The sequence below is a fragment of the Mustelus asterias genome, chromosome 1, assembly GCF_964213995.1.
Source record: "Mustelus asterias chromosome 1, sMusAst1.hap1.1, whole genome shotgun sequence".
NCBI classification, from domain to species: domain Eukaryota; kingdom Metazoa; phylum Chordata; class Chondrichthyes; order Carcharhiniformes; family Triakidae; genus Mustelus; species Mustelus asterias.
This window is the reverse complement of record NC_135801.1, coordinates 169,313,968-169,333,320: the sequence shown is the minus strand read 5'-3', so window position 1 is coordinate 169,333,320 and position 19,353 is coordinate 169,313,968. Positions and strand designations below refer to the sequence as shown.

The following is a 19,353-nucleotide window of genomic DNA, read 5'->3' as shown; positions in this document are numbered from 1 at the left end:
AGCACTGCCTCTCTGGTAACATTAATTGTATTAAGTATTTCTCCTGCTGCCAACCCTCTATCGTTAATATTTGGCAAACTATTTGTGTCCTCCACCGTGAAGACCGACACAAAAAACTTATTTAAAGACTCAGCCATATCTTCATTTCCCACTATTAACTCCCCCCTCTCGTCCTCCAAGGGTCCAATATTCACTCTAGCCACTCTATTCCTTTTTATATATTTATAAAAACTTTTACTATCATTTTTTATATTAATTGCTAGCCTAGCTTCATAGTCTATCCTTCCTTTCTTTATCGCTTTCTTAGTCTCTCTTTGTTGTTTCTTAAATTTTTCCCAATCACTTGTTTCTCCACTATTTTTGGCCACTCTGTACGCAGCTGTTTTTATTTTAATACTCTCCTTTATTTCCTTTGTTATCCACGGCTGGTTCTCCCTTTTCTTACAATCCTTGTTTTTTGCTGGAATATATTTTTGCTGAGAACTGAAAAGGATCTCCTTAAAAATCCTCCACTGTTCCTCAGCTATCCTACCTGCCAGCCTGCTCTCCCAGTCTACCTTAGCCAATTCATCCCTCATCCTATCATATTTCCCTCTGTTCAAACAGAGGACACTGGTTTGGGACCAAACTTTCTCCTCTTCCATCTGAATCAGAAATTCGACCATATTGTGGTCACTAGACCCAAGAGGGTCCTTCACAATAAGATCCTTAATTCTACCTACCTCGTTACACAATACCAGATCTAAAATAGCTCGTTCCCTCGTCGGTTCCGTAACATGCTGTTCAAGGAAACTATCCCGACAGCATTCTAAGAACTCTTCCTCCATTCCACCCTTACCGACTTGAGTCTGCCAGTCAATGTGCATGTTGAAGTCCCCCATGATTATTGCCGTTCCGTTTTTACACACATCCCTTATCTGCTTGTTTATAGCCCTCCCTACCTCAACATTATTATTTGGGGGCCTATATACCACACCTACTAGTGTCTTTCTCCCTCTACTATTCCTCATCTCTACCCATAATGATTCCACGTTTTGTTCCTCAGAGCCTATGTCATCCCTCAGTACTACCCTGATATTATCTCTTATTAATAGCGCGACCCCACCACCTTTTCCTTCCTGTCTATTCTTCCTAAACGCCTGATACCCCTGGATATTCATCTCCCAGTCCTGGTCACCTTTCAGCCACGTTTCTGTAATGGCCACTAGATCGTACCCACTTGTGTTGATTTGCACCATCAACTCATTTACCTTGTTCCGAATGCTTCGTGCATTCAGGCAAAGTGTCCTTATTCCAGCTTTTATCTGGACCCGCTTTGATGAGTCGCGAACACCCTCTCCCTCTACTCCCTTATCTAAATTACCGCCTTCAATCACTTGCACCCTCTCCTCTACCATTAATTTTGTAATTCCCCTTACCCCTGCATCCTCCCCCCCATCAATTAGTTCCTTGATCCTGGTCAACTCTTCTAGCTCCCCTCCCCCCAACCTATCTAGTTTAAATTCTCCCCAGTAGCCTTAGCCAACCTACCGGCCAGGATATTGGTCCCCGTGTGATTCAAGTTCCACCCATTTTTTGTATACAGATCACCCCTGCCCCTAAAGAGGTCCCAATGGTCCAGGAACCTGAATCCCTGCCCCCTGCACCAGTCCCTCAGCCACACATTCATCCTCCACCTCACTCCATTCCTGCCCTCACCTTCCCGTGGCACAGGCAGTAATCCTGAGATTACTACCTTTGCTTTCCTCTTTCTCAGCTGTCTCCCTAATTCCCTGTACTCCTTTTTCATGACCCCTTCTCCCTTCCTACCCACATCAGCGGTACCAATATGTACCGCTACCTCAGGCTCCTCTCCCTCCCACCTCAGGATTTCCGGGACGCGACTAGCGACATCCTGGATCCCGGCCCCAGGGAGGCAGACCACCATGCGAGAATCCCGCCTACCTCCGCAGAAACGCCTGTCTGTCCCCTTCACCATCGAGTCCCCGATTAATACCGCCTTCCTCCTCTTTTCCTTAGCCCTCTGAGTTACAGGGCTGGACTCCACTGCGGAGACACGGCCACTGCTGCTTCCCCCAGGCGGGCTGTCCCCCCCAGCAGTACTCAAGCAGGAGTACTTGTTGTGCAGGGGCAAATCCACCGGGGTGCTCTCAACCACCCTATCCTTACCCTTCCTGGCCGTCACCCACTTGGCCTCCTCCCGTGGCCCTGGTGTGACCACCTGATGATAGCTCTTGTCTATCACCTCCTCATTCTCCCTCATCAGCCTAAGATCCTCGAGCTGCAGTTCCAGCTCCCTAACACGGTCCCTCAGGAACCGCAGCTCGACACACCCCTCACAGATGTGGATGTCCGGGAGGCCAGATGCCTCCAGGACCTCCCACATCCTACACTGGGAACAGCACACTGGTTTCACACTCATACTGGACACTTTATGTCAAGTTAGACAGTGAAAAGTTAATAAGAATGTAAGGAAACAAAATCTCACCCCTGCTCGTCCAAGCCCTGTGAGCCAAAGCCCTGACAGCTCACTCAACTTCCCACTCACTCTGCTGCCCGCTGTATACTTTGGTGCACTTTTAAACCCTCCAAAAACTTCCCCTGGCCTCACTTCCGGTTTTGAAAAAAACCTCCGATTTTAAACCCCAAATTAACTGAAAAAATAAATAATTAATTACAGTCAGAAAACCCACTCTCTTACCCTCAGCCTGCTCCTGGGAACAATGAAGCTGAACCTCCAAGGTAAGCCCTTTTTAAACCCTCCAAAAACTTCCCCTGGCCTCTCCTGGCCCGACTTCCGGTTTTGAAAAAAACCTCAGATTTTAAACCCAAAATTAACTGAAAAAATAAATAATTAATTAGTCAGAAAACCCACTCTCTTACCCTCAGCCTGCTCCTGGGAACAATGTCAAATGTAACTACTTTATGGAAACTCCAGGTCAGATAGCTCAACATTTGTCTTGGGGAAATGTTAGAAGTTATTATTAATGATGTTATAACAGGAAAAATTCAGGGTAATCTGGCAGAGTCAATGTGGTTTTGTGAAAGGGAAATCGTGTTTAATCAATTTACTGGAGTTCTTTGAAGAAGTAACATGTGTTGTGGATAAAGGGGAACTGGTAGATGTACTGTACTTAGATTTCCAGAAGGCATTTGATAAGGTGCCACATCAAATGCTATTGTGGAAAATAAAAGCTCAATGTGTAGGGCGTGGATAGAGGATTGGTTAGCTAACAGGAAACAGAGAGTAGGCATAAATCAGTCATTTTCTGGTAGGCAAGATGTAATGAGTGGTGTGCCACATTGATCAGTGGTGGGGCCTCAGCTTTTGACAACTTGTAGACATAACTTGGATGAAGGGGTTGAAGATACTGGAGGGCGGGGAGGGGGGCGGGGCTTCTCCCATCCCACTGTGCTGCTTTTTTAGTGCAGCATGCTGGGAGGCTCTCGCAGCGGCTGATTCACGGATTCACGCTGGACATCCGGGCCTGAGCGCATTCCCAGCGTCGGATGCAGGGTCTAATTTTAATATAATTTAAATGCCATTAGCGGGCCTGGGACTGAAGTCTCCGGGCCCGTTAGCATCTCCCCCCCTGCCAGGAATGTTTCACTCCAGCGGGGTTTACAGAGGCTCCCCACTTGCAAGGAGCTGGCGGCCCACCCCGCTGGAGTGAAGGGGGCAATCAAGGCCCCCCCAGAGGGTCGGGTGCCAGGGGGGTGCCCTCTGGGCATTACCACCTTGGCACTGCCAGCCTGGGCCCCCTGGCACTACCCAAGGGGCAAAGTTCCAATGCAGGAAAAATAAAAAATAAATATATGATCTAAATGGTGAGAGATTGCAGAGCTCTGAGATGCAGAGGGATCTGGGAGTCCTAATGCATGAATCACAAAAGGTTAGTATGCAGATACAGCACATAATTAGGAAAGCTAACAGAATGTTAGATTTATTGCGAGAGAAATTGATTACAAAAGTAGGGAGGTTATGCTTCAGCTATACAGGGCATTAGTGAGATGATATCTGGAGTACTGTGTACAGTATTAGTCTCTCTCTTTAAGGAAGGATGCAAATATGTTGGAAGAAGTTCAGAAAAGGTTTACTAAACCAACACCTGGATTTGGCTGGTTGTCTTTTGAGAAAATGTTGGGCAGACTAGGCTTTTATCCGTTGGAGTTTAGAAGAGTAAGAGGCGACTTGATTAAAACATATGATACTGAGACTTTGTCACAGGGTTGACGTGGACAGGATGTTTCCTTGTGTGGGAGAATCTAGAACTAGATTTAGGACAGAGATGAGGAGATTTTTTTCTCTCGGAGGGTAGCGAGTCTTTGAAACTCTCATCCGCAAAAGGCAATGGAAGCAGAGTTTGAATATTTTAAGGCAGATGTAGATAGATTCTGGCTAAGTGAGGGGGTGAAAGGTTAACGGGGATAGGCGGGAATGTGGGGTTGAGGTTACAATTAGATCAGCCCTGATCTTATTAAAGCAGGCTCGAGGGGCTGAGTGGCCTATTCCTGCTCCTAACTTGTATGTTTATATTTTCGCAGTAGGCTGGTGACATTACCACAATGGAACCACCTCCTTCGTACCATCTGCCATATACCAAACCTGTTATTAGATCTTAACTGAAGAACCATGATGTGGAGATGCCGGCGTTGGACTGGGGTAAGCACAGTAAGAAGTCTCACAACACCAGGTAAAAGTCCAACTGGTTTATTTGGAATCACGAGCTTTCGGAGTCTCACCTGATGAAGGAGCAGCACTTCGAAAACTCGGGCTACCAAATAAATCTGTTGGATTTTAACCTGGTGTTGTGAGACTTCTTAATTGAAGAGGATTCCCTTCAACTCCTGCCACATTGAAGAAACAAAGAATGTGACGCAGACCAAATGCTCATTATTAACATTGGGTTCAGACAGGATTCTAATCTCCTCCCTTCCTCCTTCTTTCAGCTTCTCCCATGTTATTTTGGAGTCGTCACAATATGAAAGGTTCACCACCCTTCATGTCAGCCATCCTTTCTGGGGGCATTTGGCAGGTGATTTGCAGGATTTTGATCCCCATCCGAATATTCTAGAGCTTCAAGCAGAATAAAAATCTTAAAAACACATGAATGGAACTTACTTCAGTTCATTCTGTCCACACACTTTCTTCGACAATGACACCAATTCCTTTCCGTATTTCTCCTCGATGGAAGCCCTGGTTGACAGAAATGCAATCTCATTATTTCTCTCAGTAAAAGACACACCATGTTCTTTCTGGATAGAGGACTTAGTCCTCGCAATACCAGATAAACAATTTTCCTTTTCCACTTGACACTAACCAATAACTCGTGGAATGCATGTGTCTATTAATGAACCCTCCAGGACCTATGAACCCAATGTCTACACACCCACTCAGTCATATAAACTCATATGGTCCTGTTGTATGGTCCAGCTTTGACAAAGGGTTACCTAAACTCGAAACATCAGCTCTTTTCTCTCTCTACAGATGCTGCCAGATTTTCCAGCATTTTCTCTTATGGTCTTGTTAACAATGGGGTCTGTTAATATCAAAGGGTTAATTATATTGCTGACAAGATTAACTTTAATTGAGAAGAGTAAGAAGTCTCACAACACCAGGTTAAAATCCAACAGGTTTATTTTGAATCACAAGCACTCGGAGTGCTGCCCCTTCCTCAGGTGAGTCACTTGATAAAGGAGCAATGCTCCGAAAGTTCGTGATTCCAAATGAACCTGTTGGACTTTAACCTGGTGTTGTGGGACTTCTTACTGTGCCCACTCCTGTCCAACGCCGGCATCTCCACATCATAATTGAGGAGTTAGTGGTTGCAGTTAATATAAATAAGTTAACATAAAGAACAATCATTCGCATTAACCCTTCCCTATCTGCTCAGGGAAATTAAAACCTGCTCTTTAGTTTTTCTGATATTTGCCTAAAGTTTTGTAATTAGCCACCAAAGGTTTTGTCCACTGGAATGGGGTATAGGGGGTGGGAAGGAAAATTTAACAGTGCAGCCAGACAGAGAACTAGAGAAAGAACAGAAGAAGAAAGCTGTTTTCATGTCATAGAATGATGATGCTCAGGAAGCTGTTTGGCCCATTGTGCATAAAAACACATCAATCAGGAGCAAGAGAAAGCCAATTGGCCCCCCAAGCCTTGGCTGATCTCAACGCCACATTCCCACCTATCCCAATAATCTTCATCTCCCTTGTTAGTCAAAAATCTATTTACCTTTGCCTTAAAAATATTCATCGACCTTGTCTCCAACGCTCTCTGAGGAAGAGTTACAAAGACTCACAATCCTCTGAGAAAAGATTTTGCCATCTCCATTTTAAACGGAAGATCTCTTATTTTTAAACTGTGACCCTAGCTCTAGTCCTCCCCACAAGGAGAGACATTCTTTCAGCATCCACCCTGTCAAACCCCATTTCAATAAAATGGACAGAGTGGTGAAGAAGGCATTTGGCATGCTTGGTTTCATCGGTCAGAACATTGAATACAGGAGTTGGAATGTCTTGTTGAAGTTGTACAAGACATTGGTAAGGCCACACTTGGAATACTGTGTGCAATTCTGGTCACCCTATTATAGAAAGGATATTATTAAACTAGAAAGAGTGCAGAAAAGATTTACCAGGATGCTACCGGGACTTGATGGATTGAGTTATAAGGAGAGGCTGGATAGACTGGGACTTTTTTCTCTGGAGCGTAGGAGGCTGAGGGGTGACCTTATAGAGGTCTATAAAATAATGAGGGGCACAGATCAGCTAGATAGTCAATATCTTTTCCCAAAAGTAGGGGAATCTAAAACTAGAGGGCATAGGTTTAAGGTGAGAGCGGAGAGATACAAAAGTGTCCAGAGGGGCAATTTTTTCACATAGAGGGTAGTGAGTGTCTGGAACAAGCTGCCAGAGGTAGTAGTAGAGGCGGGTACAATTTTGCCTTTTAAAAAGCATTTAAATAATTACATGGGTATGATGGGTATAGAGGGATATGGGCCAAATGTGGGCAATTGGGATTAGCTTAGGGGTTTTAAAAAAAAGGGCAGCATAGACACGGTGAGCCGAAGGGCCTGTTTCCATGTTGTAAACCTCTATGACGTCTATGACTAAAATCACCGCTCATTCTTCCAAACTCCAATGGAAACAGGTCCAGCCTGTCCAACCTTTCCTTATCAGATATCCCCCTCCCAGGTATCAGTAAAATGAACCTTCTCTGCACAGCTTTCAACTCATTTATATCCTTTCTTAAATGAGATCAAAACTGTGCACAGTCCTCCAGATTGCTCTCACCAATGCCCTGTACAGCTTAAACATCCATGCTGGTGCATTCTATTCCCCTGCCTGTGCGATTCCCCGAAGCTGCCATGCAATTCACAAAAACATAGAAAATAGGAGCAAGAGTAGGCCATTCAGCCCTTCAATGTGATCATGGCTGATTCTCTATCTCAGCACCATACTCCCACTCTCTCCCCATACCCCTCGATGCCTTTCCTGTCTAGAAATCTATTTCCTTCTTAAACATATTTAGCGATTTGGCCTCCACAGCTTTCTGTGGTAGAAAATTCTACAGGTTCACCACTCTCCCCTACCTTGGACAATAAGATTGTGACCCTTTGTTATAGGTCCTCCCCCAGCCAGAGGAAACATCATCCCTGCACCAATCTGTCCAGTGCTGTCAGGATTTTATACATTTCAATGAGATCTCCTCTCCTTCTAAGCCAGCCTCCCATCCATTGACTCTGTCTACACTTCCCACTGCCTCGGCAGAGCAGCCAGCATAATTAAGGACCCCACGCACCCCGGACATTCTCTCTTCCACCTTCTTCTGTCGGGAAAAAGATACAAAAGTCTGAGGTCACATACCAACCGACTCAAGAACAGCTTCTTCCCTGCTGCTGTCAGACTTTTGAATGGATCTACCTTGCATCTTGCTCTGCACCCTAGCTATGACTGTAACACTATATTCTGCACTCTCTCGTTTCCTTCTCTATGAGCGCACAAGAAACAATATTTTTCACTGTTTATTAGTACATGTGACAATAATAAATCAAATCAAATCAAAGCCCCAGTGAATACAGGCCTAGTCGACCCAATCTCATTTCAGTGGCTAGACTTCCTGCTAATACCCATCCCACCTAATAACCACCCCCGAATCTCCCCCCCCCCCCCTCAAGCCCCGCCCCACCCCTCCTCACCCAGACAACAGTCAGAAAGTTACTCTGTGATTCCTGTTCAAAGTGTTTCAGCATCTTGGTCAGCCAGTGACCGCAATGTAATCATGATCCTGCAGGAGGAACGGGAAAATGGAGCAATCTCATTCCACTTCTGCATTTACTGCAGATTTAGTTTCACTTATTTATGACTTCTAACTGCACTTTCCCACTATTCCTCATGAACCCGGTTTTACCAGTGTCACAGTGTTTGTGAGGAGGGAGTTAAGAGGGCAACAGATCCACAAATATCACTTCCAGTTTGATCTCAGGAGTAGCTGGAATTCAGAAAACCCAGAAACAAAAGGTTGGGAAGTTACTGACTGTGTGCCAAGCTTTTAAGCTGTTCCTATGATGTGAGCTTTGCTGGGGAAGAGTGTATCAATTTCTCAACCCAAATTGCTCTGGGAAAGTGGTGGTGAGCCCCTCATCTTGATGCTCAGATTGATGTTGATGTTGCTATGGTGATGCTGGCTAGGATCCTAATGTAGGGCTAGCTAAATCAGCTTGTTTTTTTTATTCATCCAAAGGACATGGGCATTGCTGGCTGACCAGCATTTATTGCCCATCCCTAGTTGCTCTTGGAGGGCAGTTGAGAGTCAACCACATTGCTGTGGCTCTGGAGTCACATGTAGGCCAGACCAAGTATGGCAGATTTCCTTCCCTAAGGGACATTAGTGACCATAGAGGTCATAGAGGTTTACAGCATGGAAACAGGCCCTTCGGCCCAACTTGTCCATGCTGCCCTTTTTTTTAAACCCCTAAGCTAATCCCAATTGCCCGCATTTGGCCCATATCCCTCTATACCCATCGTACCCATGTAACTGTCTAAATGCTTTTCAAAAGCTACTACTACCTCTGGCAGCTTGTTCCAGACACTCACCACCCTCTGTGTGAAAAAATTGTCCCCTCTGGACACTTTTGTGTCTCTCCCCTCTCACCTTAATGACCAGATGGGTTTTTCCGACAATTGACAATGGTTTCATGGTCATCAGTAGATTCTTAATTCCAGATTTGTTTTTTTATTGAATTCAAATTCCAGCACCTGCCATGGTGGGATTCGAACCCAGGTCCCAGAACATTAACTGAGTTTCTGGATTAATAGTCTAGTGATAACACCACTAGGCCATCGCCTTCCCATGTATGTGTGACTTCGAAGAGAGAGTGGATGTGATGACATGCCCACGATTACAACGGATCAATTTTGGCAGATACTTTATTTTCTCCATCTAGGCACTGGGTACAATGAAATTATACCTAGTTGAAATGGCCAGAAACCAGGAAGTTTGCTGATACTGCTTCGTCATCCCAGACTTCACATCTTTGTGTTTCAAAACAGCTCATTTTTGAGCTAAGGTGGCTCAGACGTCAGGCATGTTCCAGTCACACGAATATGTAACAACTGAGTCATGTTCTGTCTAAACTGGAAGCAGAGCTTTAATCTTTGTCTGATATCTGACCTTGCGGAATTCCTTTTGCACCCACATTGCGGCCAGGCATCAATCAGGAGTCCTTCCTGAAGTAAAGCAGCCAAGACTGTACAGTGACTTTACACTGTTTGAGTTATGACGAACGGCACTTGGGTCATTTAGAAATTGACACCCTGTTTCAACTTTACAATGTCAGTTTTGACCTTGTGACGCTACAACAGCACGTTCACATGTAAGCATTGACGTCTCATACTGACTGACCCGCTGTCTGACTGGACAATGCCACTCAGCCACTGTCCTGTCTTTATTTGGTTGGAAATTGAGTGTTTTACTCTGTTAATCCACCCGCAAGCCAATGTTTGGTTTTATCTTGGCACAATGGTCGCGACAGCACTCAGTGCATCGCCTAATATGCATTCAGACTCGCAAGGCTAAGCAGGCAACTGGCAGCGATTGATGGCTTCATTATTTCCCCCACACTAACCGAAGAACTTCTGCTAAGGTGAGCAGGCCTCAGTGACTTGACGGAGAAAGAGTTGAGAGCATCTAACACCACTGGGTGGCCCATGAGTGATTTCAGGCCTTGGTTCGGGAATCAATCCATTAATAACATTATTCCTTTGGGGAAATTGATTCTGACTTACAACATTTCAACTAACAATGCAGTTTTCAGGAACCTACTGTGTCCTAAGTCTGCCTGTTCACACCTTTGTAATTGTAGCCTCGTCAATGGTTTGAATAGGTTTAGGATTACCTCTTTACTTTTGAATTCTAAGCTCCTATATATAAAACATTAGAGCCCATACATGTTTTTCTTGTACAGTTTCAAAAACCTTTCCTCCCGCCTCTGGAAACAACATGAATCACAAAATCATTTAAGGACAACCAGCAGTTTCTACAGACGTTGAAACAGAAGGGGCAATCTTCCAGCCCAATATGCCCAAATCCGGCGGGAATCACTACTGATCTCCAAAAACAGAGACCAGGCGCGATGCCAGGGGCCCGAGCCCTCAGGTGGTCAGGGACATGGCTAGGCAGTACCCTGGCACTGTCGGGTTGGCACTGCCAGGAGGCAAGACCTGAAGAGGAGGGGGCCAATAAGTGACCCCATAGCAGAGGGTGGGGGAAGGGGTGTCTTTAACATTAATTTGGGATCAGGGCCCCCTTTAAACAGGCACCTCGATACCTCGGAGGAGCCGGACTGGCCAGGGTCTTTCGGCCCTGCCCCTCTACTGATGAAACATGTCCCCCTGCAAAAAAATGACAAAATATTGAAAGATCCTGATTGGGATCGCGCCACCCAAGCCAATGGGAATCACACCAGGTTTCCCGCCCAAGATGACACTGTGTTTTCTTTTGGAAAATTCTGCCCAGAGTGGTAGGGTTAACTGAAGAGCACTACCTACCCAGAATACTTCCAGTCAGAGGTGGTGCAGGCACTGGACTAGGGGGTAAATACAACTTTAATGGACAAACAGATCCTTTGCTGGTATGAAAACCATCAATATGGCTCAGTTGGTAGCAGTACTGAAGGGGTACAGCACTGTCAGTGGTGCCGTCTTTTAGATGAGATGTTAAGTTGAGGTCCTAGCTGCACTCTCAGGAAGATATAAAAGAATCTGTCGCATGATTGAGCGCAGGTGAGTTATCCCCAGTGTCTTCATCAATATCCCTCCCTCAATCAACATCACACAAAACAGATCATCTGTCCATGACCACATTGCTGTTTATGGGAGTTTGCTGTGCGCAAAGTGGTTGCTGTTTCCTAATTCCAACAGTGACTGCACTTTCACAGTACTTCATTGGCTGCAAAAGGCACTGAGATATGCTGCTGATGCAAAAGGCACTATATAAATGCAGGTCTTTCTTGTTTTACCAGCAATGCCAGAACAAGAAAATGAAAGTGGTGTGGATCAACATGGGGCCCCTCAGCTACAGTGAGAACAACCGACCTGGATAACTACTGTACACCGACAATGGATTGGTGGGTTTAGATGGGTTTTCTTTAAGCTCTATACCATGGCAACATGTTTAAGTCGACTGATCAGAAGCAAAGTAGAAAATCCACCAAGAAGACAAATCATCTTCAGACTTTTCTTTTAAAATCTGAACGCTTTAAACAAAACAGTTAAGCCAAAGTATTTTGTTTCTGTCTGTACTTCTGATTTTGGATACGACTATCTCTTATTTTATTTATTATTGACACATGTATTGGGATACAGTGAAGCGTATTGTTTCTTGCGCACTATACAGACAAAGCATGCCGTTCATAGAGTACATAGGGGAGAAGTATGGAGAGGGTGCAGAATGTAGTGTTACAGTCATAGCTAGGGTGTAGAGAAAGATCAACTTAATATAAGGTAGGCCCATTCACAAGTCTGATGGCAGCAGGGAAGAAGCTGTCCTTGAGTCAGTGTCAGGGGACTGCCCAACCATGTCCCTGACCACAGAGGGGTGCACTGACCTCCGAACCCCTGGCATGGTCTTCACGTCTGGTCTCTGTCTTTGGAGACCAGTAGTGATTGCTGCCGGCGCCAAGGCATGCCAGCAGTGGGAGGGGGGGAAACAGGACATCTGACGTTCCCGAAAGATACGGTGTTAAGCCAATTTTAAATATGTAAATATATTTAATTATATTGTAATCAGTTAACACCCGGGCTGGGCGTGAATCTAATAACTTTGCATGTGGAGGGGGAGGTGGATTTGGGCATATGGGGCTGGAAAATTGCCCCTTCTGTTTCAACATCTGTAGAAACTGCTGGTTGGTCGGGTACGTGATCTTCGACTTTTCTCTGATGAAACAAACCAAATCTGCAGGAAGACAAGGTGCTTCCTTATTGAAAGAAGCCCTGTCGACAGATCAGGACAGCTCCCGTACAAAAGCAAAATACTGCAGACTCTGGAAACCTGGAACAAAAACAGAAAGTGCTGGGAAAGACTCAGCAGGTCTGGCAGTATCAGCAGACAACAAAACAGAATTAACATTTCAGGTCAATGGCCTGTCATTGGAATTGGAAAAGGTTAAGAAGAGCCAAATGAGAGGCGGGGGGAGACGAGGAGGAAAGTATAAGTGGGAAGATTTGTCATCAGACAGAAGGTAGGAGAGGTTAAATGGAAAAGGAGGTGGGTAATGCCTCGCACCATCAGCCATTTTCTCATTTCATCACATCTGTCTTCATTCAAAGAAAGAACAAAGAACAAAGTACAGCACAGGAACAGGTCCTTCGGCCCTCCAAGCCCATGTCAATCATGGTGCCTTAACTAAACTAAAAAAACCCTTCTGCCCTTGCTCGGTCCATATCCCTCTATTCCCCCCCTATTCATTACCCATCCAGCTGCCTCTTAAATGTTGCTAATGTGCCTGCTTCCACCACTTCCCCTGGCAGCGCATTCCACTCTGTGTGAAAAACTTCCCCTACACATCTCCTTTAAACTTTCCCCCTCTCACCTTCAACCTATGCCCCCTTGTAATTGACACTTCCACCCTGGGAAAAAGCCTCTGACTATCCATCCTGTCTATGCCTCTCATAAGTTTGCAGACCTCTATCAGGTTTCTCCTCAGCTTCATCTTTCCAGTGAAAACAATCCTAGTTTATTCAACCTCTCCTCATAGCCAAAACCCTCCAGGCCAGACAACATCCTGGTGAACCTTCTTTGCGTGCTCTCCAAAGCTTCCACGTCCTTCTGGTAGTGTGGTGACCAGAACTGCACACAATACTCCAAATATGGCCTAACCAAGGTTTAAATAGCTTGGTTATTTAAGTCGGCTGTTGAAGGCAAGCATGCCATATGCCTTCTTAATCACCTTGGCCACCCGTGTTGCCACTTTTAGGGAACTGTGGATCTGCACGTCCAGGTCACTCTGTATGTTAATGTTCCTAAGGGTTCTGCCATTTACAGTATAATTCACACTTAAATTTGATCCTCCAAAATGCATCACCTCACATTTGTCCGGATTAAACTCCATCTGCCATTTCTGTGCCCATGTCTCCAATCTATCTATATCCTGTTGTATTCTCTGACAATCCTCGGCACTATCAGCAACTCCACTAATCTTCGTGTCATCCGCAAACTTACTAATCAGACCACCCACATTTTACTCCAGATCATTTATATATACTACAAACAACAGAGGTCCCAGCACTGATCCCTGCAGAACACCACTAGCTACAGATCTCCATGCTGAAAAACACCTTTCCACCGCTACTCTCTGTCTTCCTGTTTGTTCTTGCCCACTTCCCTCTTTTCTTGTCTCTGTACTTGATCAAAACTTGCTGCATCTCTAACCTTTTCTCATAAAAGGTCAGCGTCCTGAAATGTTAATGCTGCTTCCTCTCCACAGATGCTGACTGACCACCTTAGTATTTCCAGTGTTCCATGTCCTTATTTCAGCTTTTGTAGAGACACAGCTCCTGAAATAGCCATTGGCAGTCAGCTCTGCCACATCCATAGAACATAAACCTGTTTCCTGTTGAGTAATGTTCATTCATCAGAAGATGCTGCGTCTGGGGTTATACAGTTTATCTTTCCTCACTTCCTGTGGGCAGTGAGACGTTGACGGTATTATCCGCAACTCTGTTAACGCCACATCCATGTGCCGTTCTGCACGGATGAACATCGAGACAGCAAAATATTTCATCATGAGGTAATTGTGCCTGACCCCACCTTCTGCCGGCTGTACACACTCTCTTCTGGCCAAAAGGATGCTGAGGCTAACTGCCGTGTCCCTATTGTCACGGGTGGCACAGTGGATAGCACTGCTGCTGGTTAGCACAGCTGCTTCACAGCGCCAGGGACCCGGGTTCAATTCCGGCCTCGGTCACTGTCTGTGTGGGGTCTGCAACTTTCTCCCTGTTCCTGCGTGGGTTTCCTCCGAGTGCTCTGGTTTCCTCCCACAGTCCAAAGATGTGTGGGTTAGGTGCATTGGCTGTGATAAATTGACCCTAGCGCAGGGGGGTTAGCAAGGTAAATGAGGGTTAAGGGAATAGAGGCTGGTGGATTGTAGTTGGTATAGACTTGGGCCAAATGGCCTCCTTCTGTACTGTCGGGATTCTATGATGCTATTGCTGCTGCGTCTGAGACCAAATGGCTCAGTAGCGACCAGGCATCAAGCAGAAGGTCAACACACAACAAAAGTGCTGTTTGTGGACATTAGCTAAGAACTGAACTGTGATCTAGTCCACCATGGAATCATCTATAGAAGGGAAGGGGCCCTTGAGCTCTCTGAGCCTCAGTTGGGTCTTCCCATGAGTATTTCTAGACCAGCTCACTGCACTGCTTTCTCTAACCCGACAATTTCTTCAGCTTCAAATATTTATTTGCTCCTCTGTTCGACAACAGAATGTACACCCCCCAACATCTCTCCCTACCTGAGGGCCGTTAGTTACCTAGGGACATCCTGAAGTGCTTCTCAATGAAGCATTTTTGATGCGCAGTGACAAAGCTTTCCACACTCCGAAAAATCTTCGCATAAAGAGGTTTCCTCAATTTCTATCCTCACGCTCAGTGAAGATTTTAAATTAATGATGCCTCAGTACTGGCTCCCCTGCCAAGTGAATAGTTTTCTCTTATGTAATCCATCAAGGCAGGGTGTTGCGGTAATGTCATTAGATATCTGGAGGCCAAGGCCAATGCCCTGGGGACATGGGATCAAATCCCACTATTGCAGTTGGTCAATTTGAAATCGTAAGACCATAAGAAATAGGAACAGAAGTAGGCCATTCAGCAGGATCATGGCTAACCCAACATATCCACTTTTCTGCCCTTTCCCCGTAACCCTTGATTCCCTTACTGATCAAAAAGCAATGAATAAATCTGAAATATAAAAACACCCGTCCCAGTAATGGTGACCATGTCATAAAATTGTGATATTACCATAAAAACCTCTTTTATTCACAGATGTCCTTTAGGGAAGGAAATCTGCCATCCAGCAGGATATAGATAGGCTGGGAAATTGGGCGGAGAGGTGGCAGATGGAATTTAATCCAGATAAATGCGAAGTGATACATTTTGGAAGAAATAATGTAGGGGGGAGTTATACAATAAATGGCAGAGCCATCAAGAGTATAGAAACACAGAGGGACCTAGGTGTGCAAGTCCACAAATCCTTGAAGGTGGCAGCACAGGTGGAGAAGGTGGTGAAGAAGGCATATGGTATGCTTGCCTTTATAGGACGGGTTATAGAGTATAAAAGCTGGAGTCTGATGATGCAGCTGTATAGAACGCTGGTTAGGCCACATTTGGAGTACTGCGTCCAGTTCTGGTCACCACACTACCAGAAGGATGTGGAGGCGTTAGAGAGAGTGCAGAGGAGGTTTACCAGGATGTTGCCTGGTATGGAGGGCCTTAGCTATGAGGAGAGATTGGGTAAACTGGGCTTGTTCTCCCTGGAAAGACGGAGAATGAGGGGCGATCTAATGGAGGTGTACAAGATTATGAAGGGGATAGATAGGGTGAACGGTGGGAAGCTTTTTCCCAGATCAGAAGTATCGATCACGCGGGGTCGCGGGCTCAAGGTGAGAGGGGCGAAGTATAACTCAGATATGAGAGGGATGTTTTTTACACAGAGGGTGGTGGGGGCCTGGAATGCGCTGCCAAGTAGGGTGGTGGAGGCAGACACGCTGACATCATTTAAGACTTACCTGGATAGTCACATGAGCAGCCTGGGAATGGAGGGATACAAACGATTGGTCTAGTTGGACCAAGGAGCGGCACAGGCTTGGGGGGCCGAAGGGCCTGTTTCCTGTGCTGTACTGTTCTTTGTTCTTTATCCTTACCTGGTCTGGTCTATGTGTAACTCCAGACCAGGTAAGGATGGCAGATTTCCAGAATCACAGAATCCCTACAGCTCAGAAGAGGCCATTCAGCCCATCAAGTCTGCACCAACTCTCTAAGAAAGTGTCGCACCCAGGCCCCCTCTCCCACCCTGTAATCCCACACATTTAACATGGATAATCCAACTAACCTATACATCTTGGGATACTAAGGGGCAATTTAGAATGGCCAATCCACCTAACATGCACAATTACATTTTTCTTGTGTTCAAAAGAAGAAATGATGACAGCCCCAGCTTCCATAGAATCCCTACAGTGCAGAAGGGGCCACTTGGCCCATCGAGTCTGCACTGATTCTCAGACAGAGCATCTTACCCAGGCCCATCCCCCCACCCTATCCCCGTAACTTCACGCATTTACCATGGCGAACCACTGTGCCAGCCCTTGCTTAGGATTGAATGTGGTTGACTCTTAACTGCCCTCTGAAATGGCCTAACAAGCCACTCAGTTCAAGGGCAATTAGGGATAGACATCAGATGCTAAACTGGCCAGTGAATCCCACATGCCAGGAAAGAATGAGAAAAGACCCTTCATATTTTTAAAACCTCTGGAAACATTCTCAATGCCTTCTATCCTGAAGTGAAAATAGTTCCCGAGACTTCAGCATCAGCTCAGTAAGACCATAAGGTATAGGAGCAGAATTAGGCCATTTGGCCCATCGAGTCTGCTCCGCCATTCAATCATGACTGATATGATTCTCCTCTCCATTCTCCTGCCTTCTCTCCGTAACCGTTGATCTCCTTATTGATCTAGAACCTATCTATCCCTGTCTTAAAGACACTCAATGACCTGGCCTCCACAGTCCTCTGTGGCCATGAGTTCCACAGATTCACCACTCTCTGGCTGAAGAAAAATCTCCTCATCTCAGTTTTAAAGGAGCGTCCCTTCACTCTGAGGTTGTGCCTCAGAGTTGCAAAACTCGAATCCCTGACCCTTCCATCCTCGGGGCAAGTCCCATTCCAGTGACTTATCACAAAACCTATCCTGGTTTACACTCAGTGCCGAGAGAGTGGGCTTATTTCCCCTGCCAGATTTTGCTTTGCAGACTGCCTGCCATTGCAGGGTCATATTGGTACCATGGTACTCTGAATTGCATGTGTTCATGAGCGTATTCCGGCTGAGTCAGATGGGCGCCTCCGTCACTTCAAGATGGTGGTGGGTGGGGTTCGATCAGGGAAACAGGTCAGTAAATCTGTGAGCAGCCACTTCCACAGCACAGGGTGGATCCAAATTCTGCCCAGCGCCCCCCCTCCAACACCGCCACACCATAGAGTCTCAGTGAAGACCCCTGACCCAGCTGTAGAACTCAAGGAAAGCTGCAAATCACAAGAAAAGTCCCGTACCTCTGTTTGATAAAATCTTCCAACTCTTTGCATGTTTTCCGCCCATCGTTCATGTGCTGGATCAGATTATCATAGCCAATGGCACTGGTTATGTCCGTACTCTGGAAGTAGGAAGAAAATGCAAATGCCAATAAGTTGGAAGAGAAAAACATGATTGAAAATGAACAATTCACATTTACAACGGACAGCATCTTGGAAAATCAAAAGAATTGGAAGCGCTGAAATGATTTCCCGTCCCCCGCAAACTAGCTCTCCCTCTGTGCGACAGGCTTGGGACTGTCACACACCAATGGTTACAGAACAGATGGTGCCCCATGTCAGGAAGTGAAGAGTTCTGCACTGACAGGTTTCCCCCACTATCAAATCTATCATGTGGAGATGCCGGCATTGGACTGGGGTGGGCACAGTAAGACGTCTCACAACCCAAGGTTAAAGTCCAACAGGTTTATTTTGTGATTTCATTGTTTTGTGATTCCAAATAAACCTGTTGGACTTTAACCTGGACTTCTTACTGTGCCAAATCTATTGTGAGAGAAACATATTCTTAGGACTGAATAAATATTTGGCTAACGATTCATGGAGGTGTTGCTAGAGATAGATGATAACTAGATCAGCACTGCTGGGAAAGGGCAGAAGGCTGTCTGGCATAGCAAGCCAGCATTGATTAACAGCAGTGTGGCTGATGAACATTCGATAAATCTCCTTCCTTAGCTTTCACTCAGATTAAATGCAGGGTTATAGAATCCCTACAGTGCTGAAGGAGGCCATTCAGCCCATCGAGTCTGCACTGACTCTCTGACAGAGTATCTTACCCACGCCCTTGCCCTCACCACGTTCCCCTAACACCACACATTTACCATGGCTAATCCATCTAACCTACACTTCCTGGGGCACTAAGGAGCAATTTACCATGGCCAATCTTTGGAGTGTGGGAGGAAACAGGAGCACCTGGAGGAAACACACAGACACGGGGAAAATGTACGAACTCCACAGAGTCACCCAAGGCTGGAATTGAATCCAATTGCTGTGAGGCAGCAGTGCAAACCACTGTGCCACCATGCGCCAGGGACCCGGTTAGATGTGGTATTTAGCCCCTTTAAAGGAGTAATTGGCGGATAGGTTCATAGTCCCACACCTTGCCTCAGGTCGATCCTGGACACTGACCGGCAACCATGAGGCTGCAAGACTCTGAAGATAGAATGTTGTAAATAAACGTTCTGTGTTTCCTACCTAGCTGGTGAGCCAAAGTTCTTACAGTAGAGTTGATAATAAAGGAGCGGGGTCCTACAGAAGCAGCAGGCTTATTGGCTCAAGCTTTCTTATATCTTTTATACAATTTTTCTATATACACAGATCAGTAAATATATGAACCAAGTTTTAGTGATAAACAACTCCTATGACAAGCCACATGGTTAATTTTTATTCATTGCTGGCAGCATTTGTTGCCCATCCTATCCCCAATTGCCCTTGAGCTCAGTGGCAATTAAGAGTAAACCACATTGCTGGGAATCTGGATCCACATGTAGGCCAGACCAGG

The 19,353-nt window shown here is 45.7% G+C and overlaps 1 protein-coding gene across 1 annotated transcript in view; it reads right to left on the bottom strand.

Annotated features, from left to right (window-relative positions):
• pstpip2 (proline-serine-threonine phosphatase interacting protein 2) overlaps window positions 1-19,353 on the bottom strand; it is a 122,612-nt gene that overhangs the window by 51,408 nt on the left and 51,851 nt on the right. The window contains exons 2-3 of the mRNA XM_078222896.1: window positions 17,817-17,917; window positions 5,123-5,197 (exon numbers count right to left, since the gene is read on the bottom strand). Of these exons, the coding sequence (XP_078079022.1) occupies window positions 5,123-5,197; window positions 17,817-17,917 (176 nt within the window). The remainder of the gene's footprint in view (window positions 1-5,122; window positions 5,198-17,816; window positions 17,918-19,353) is intronic.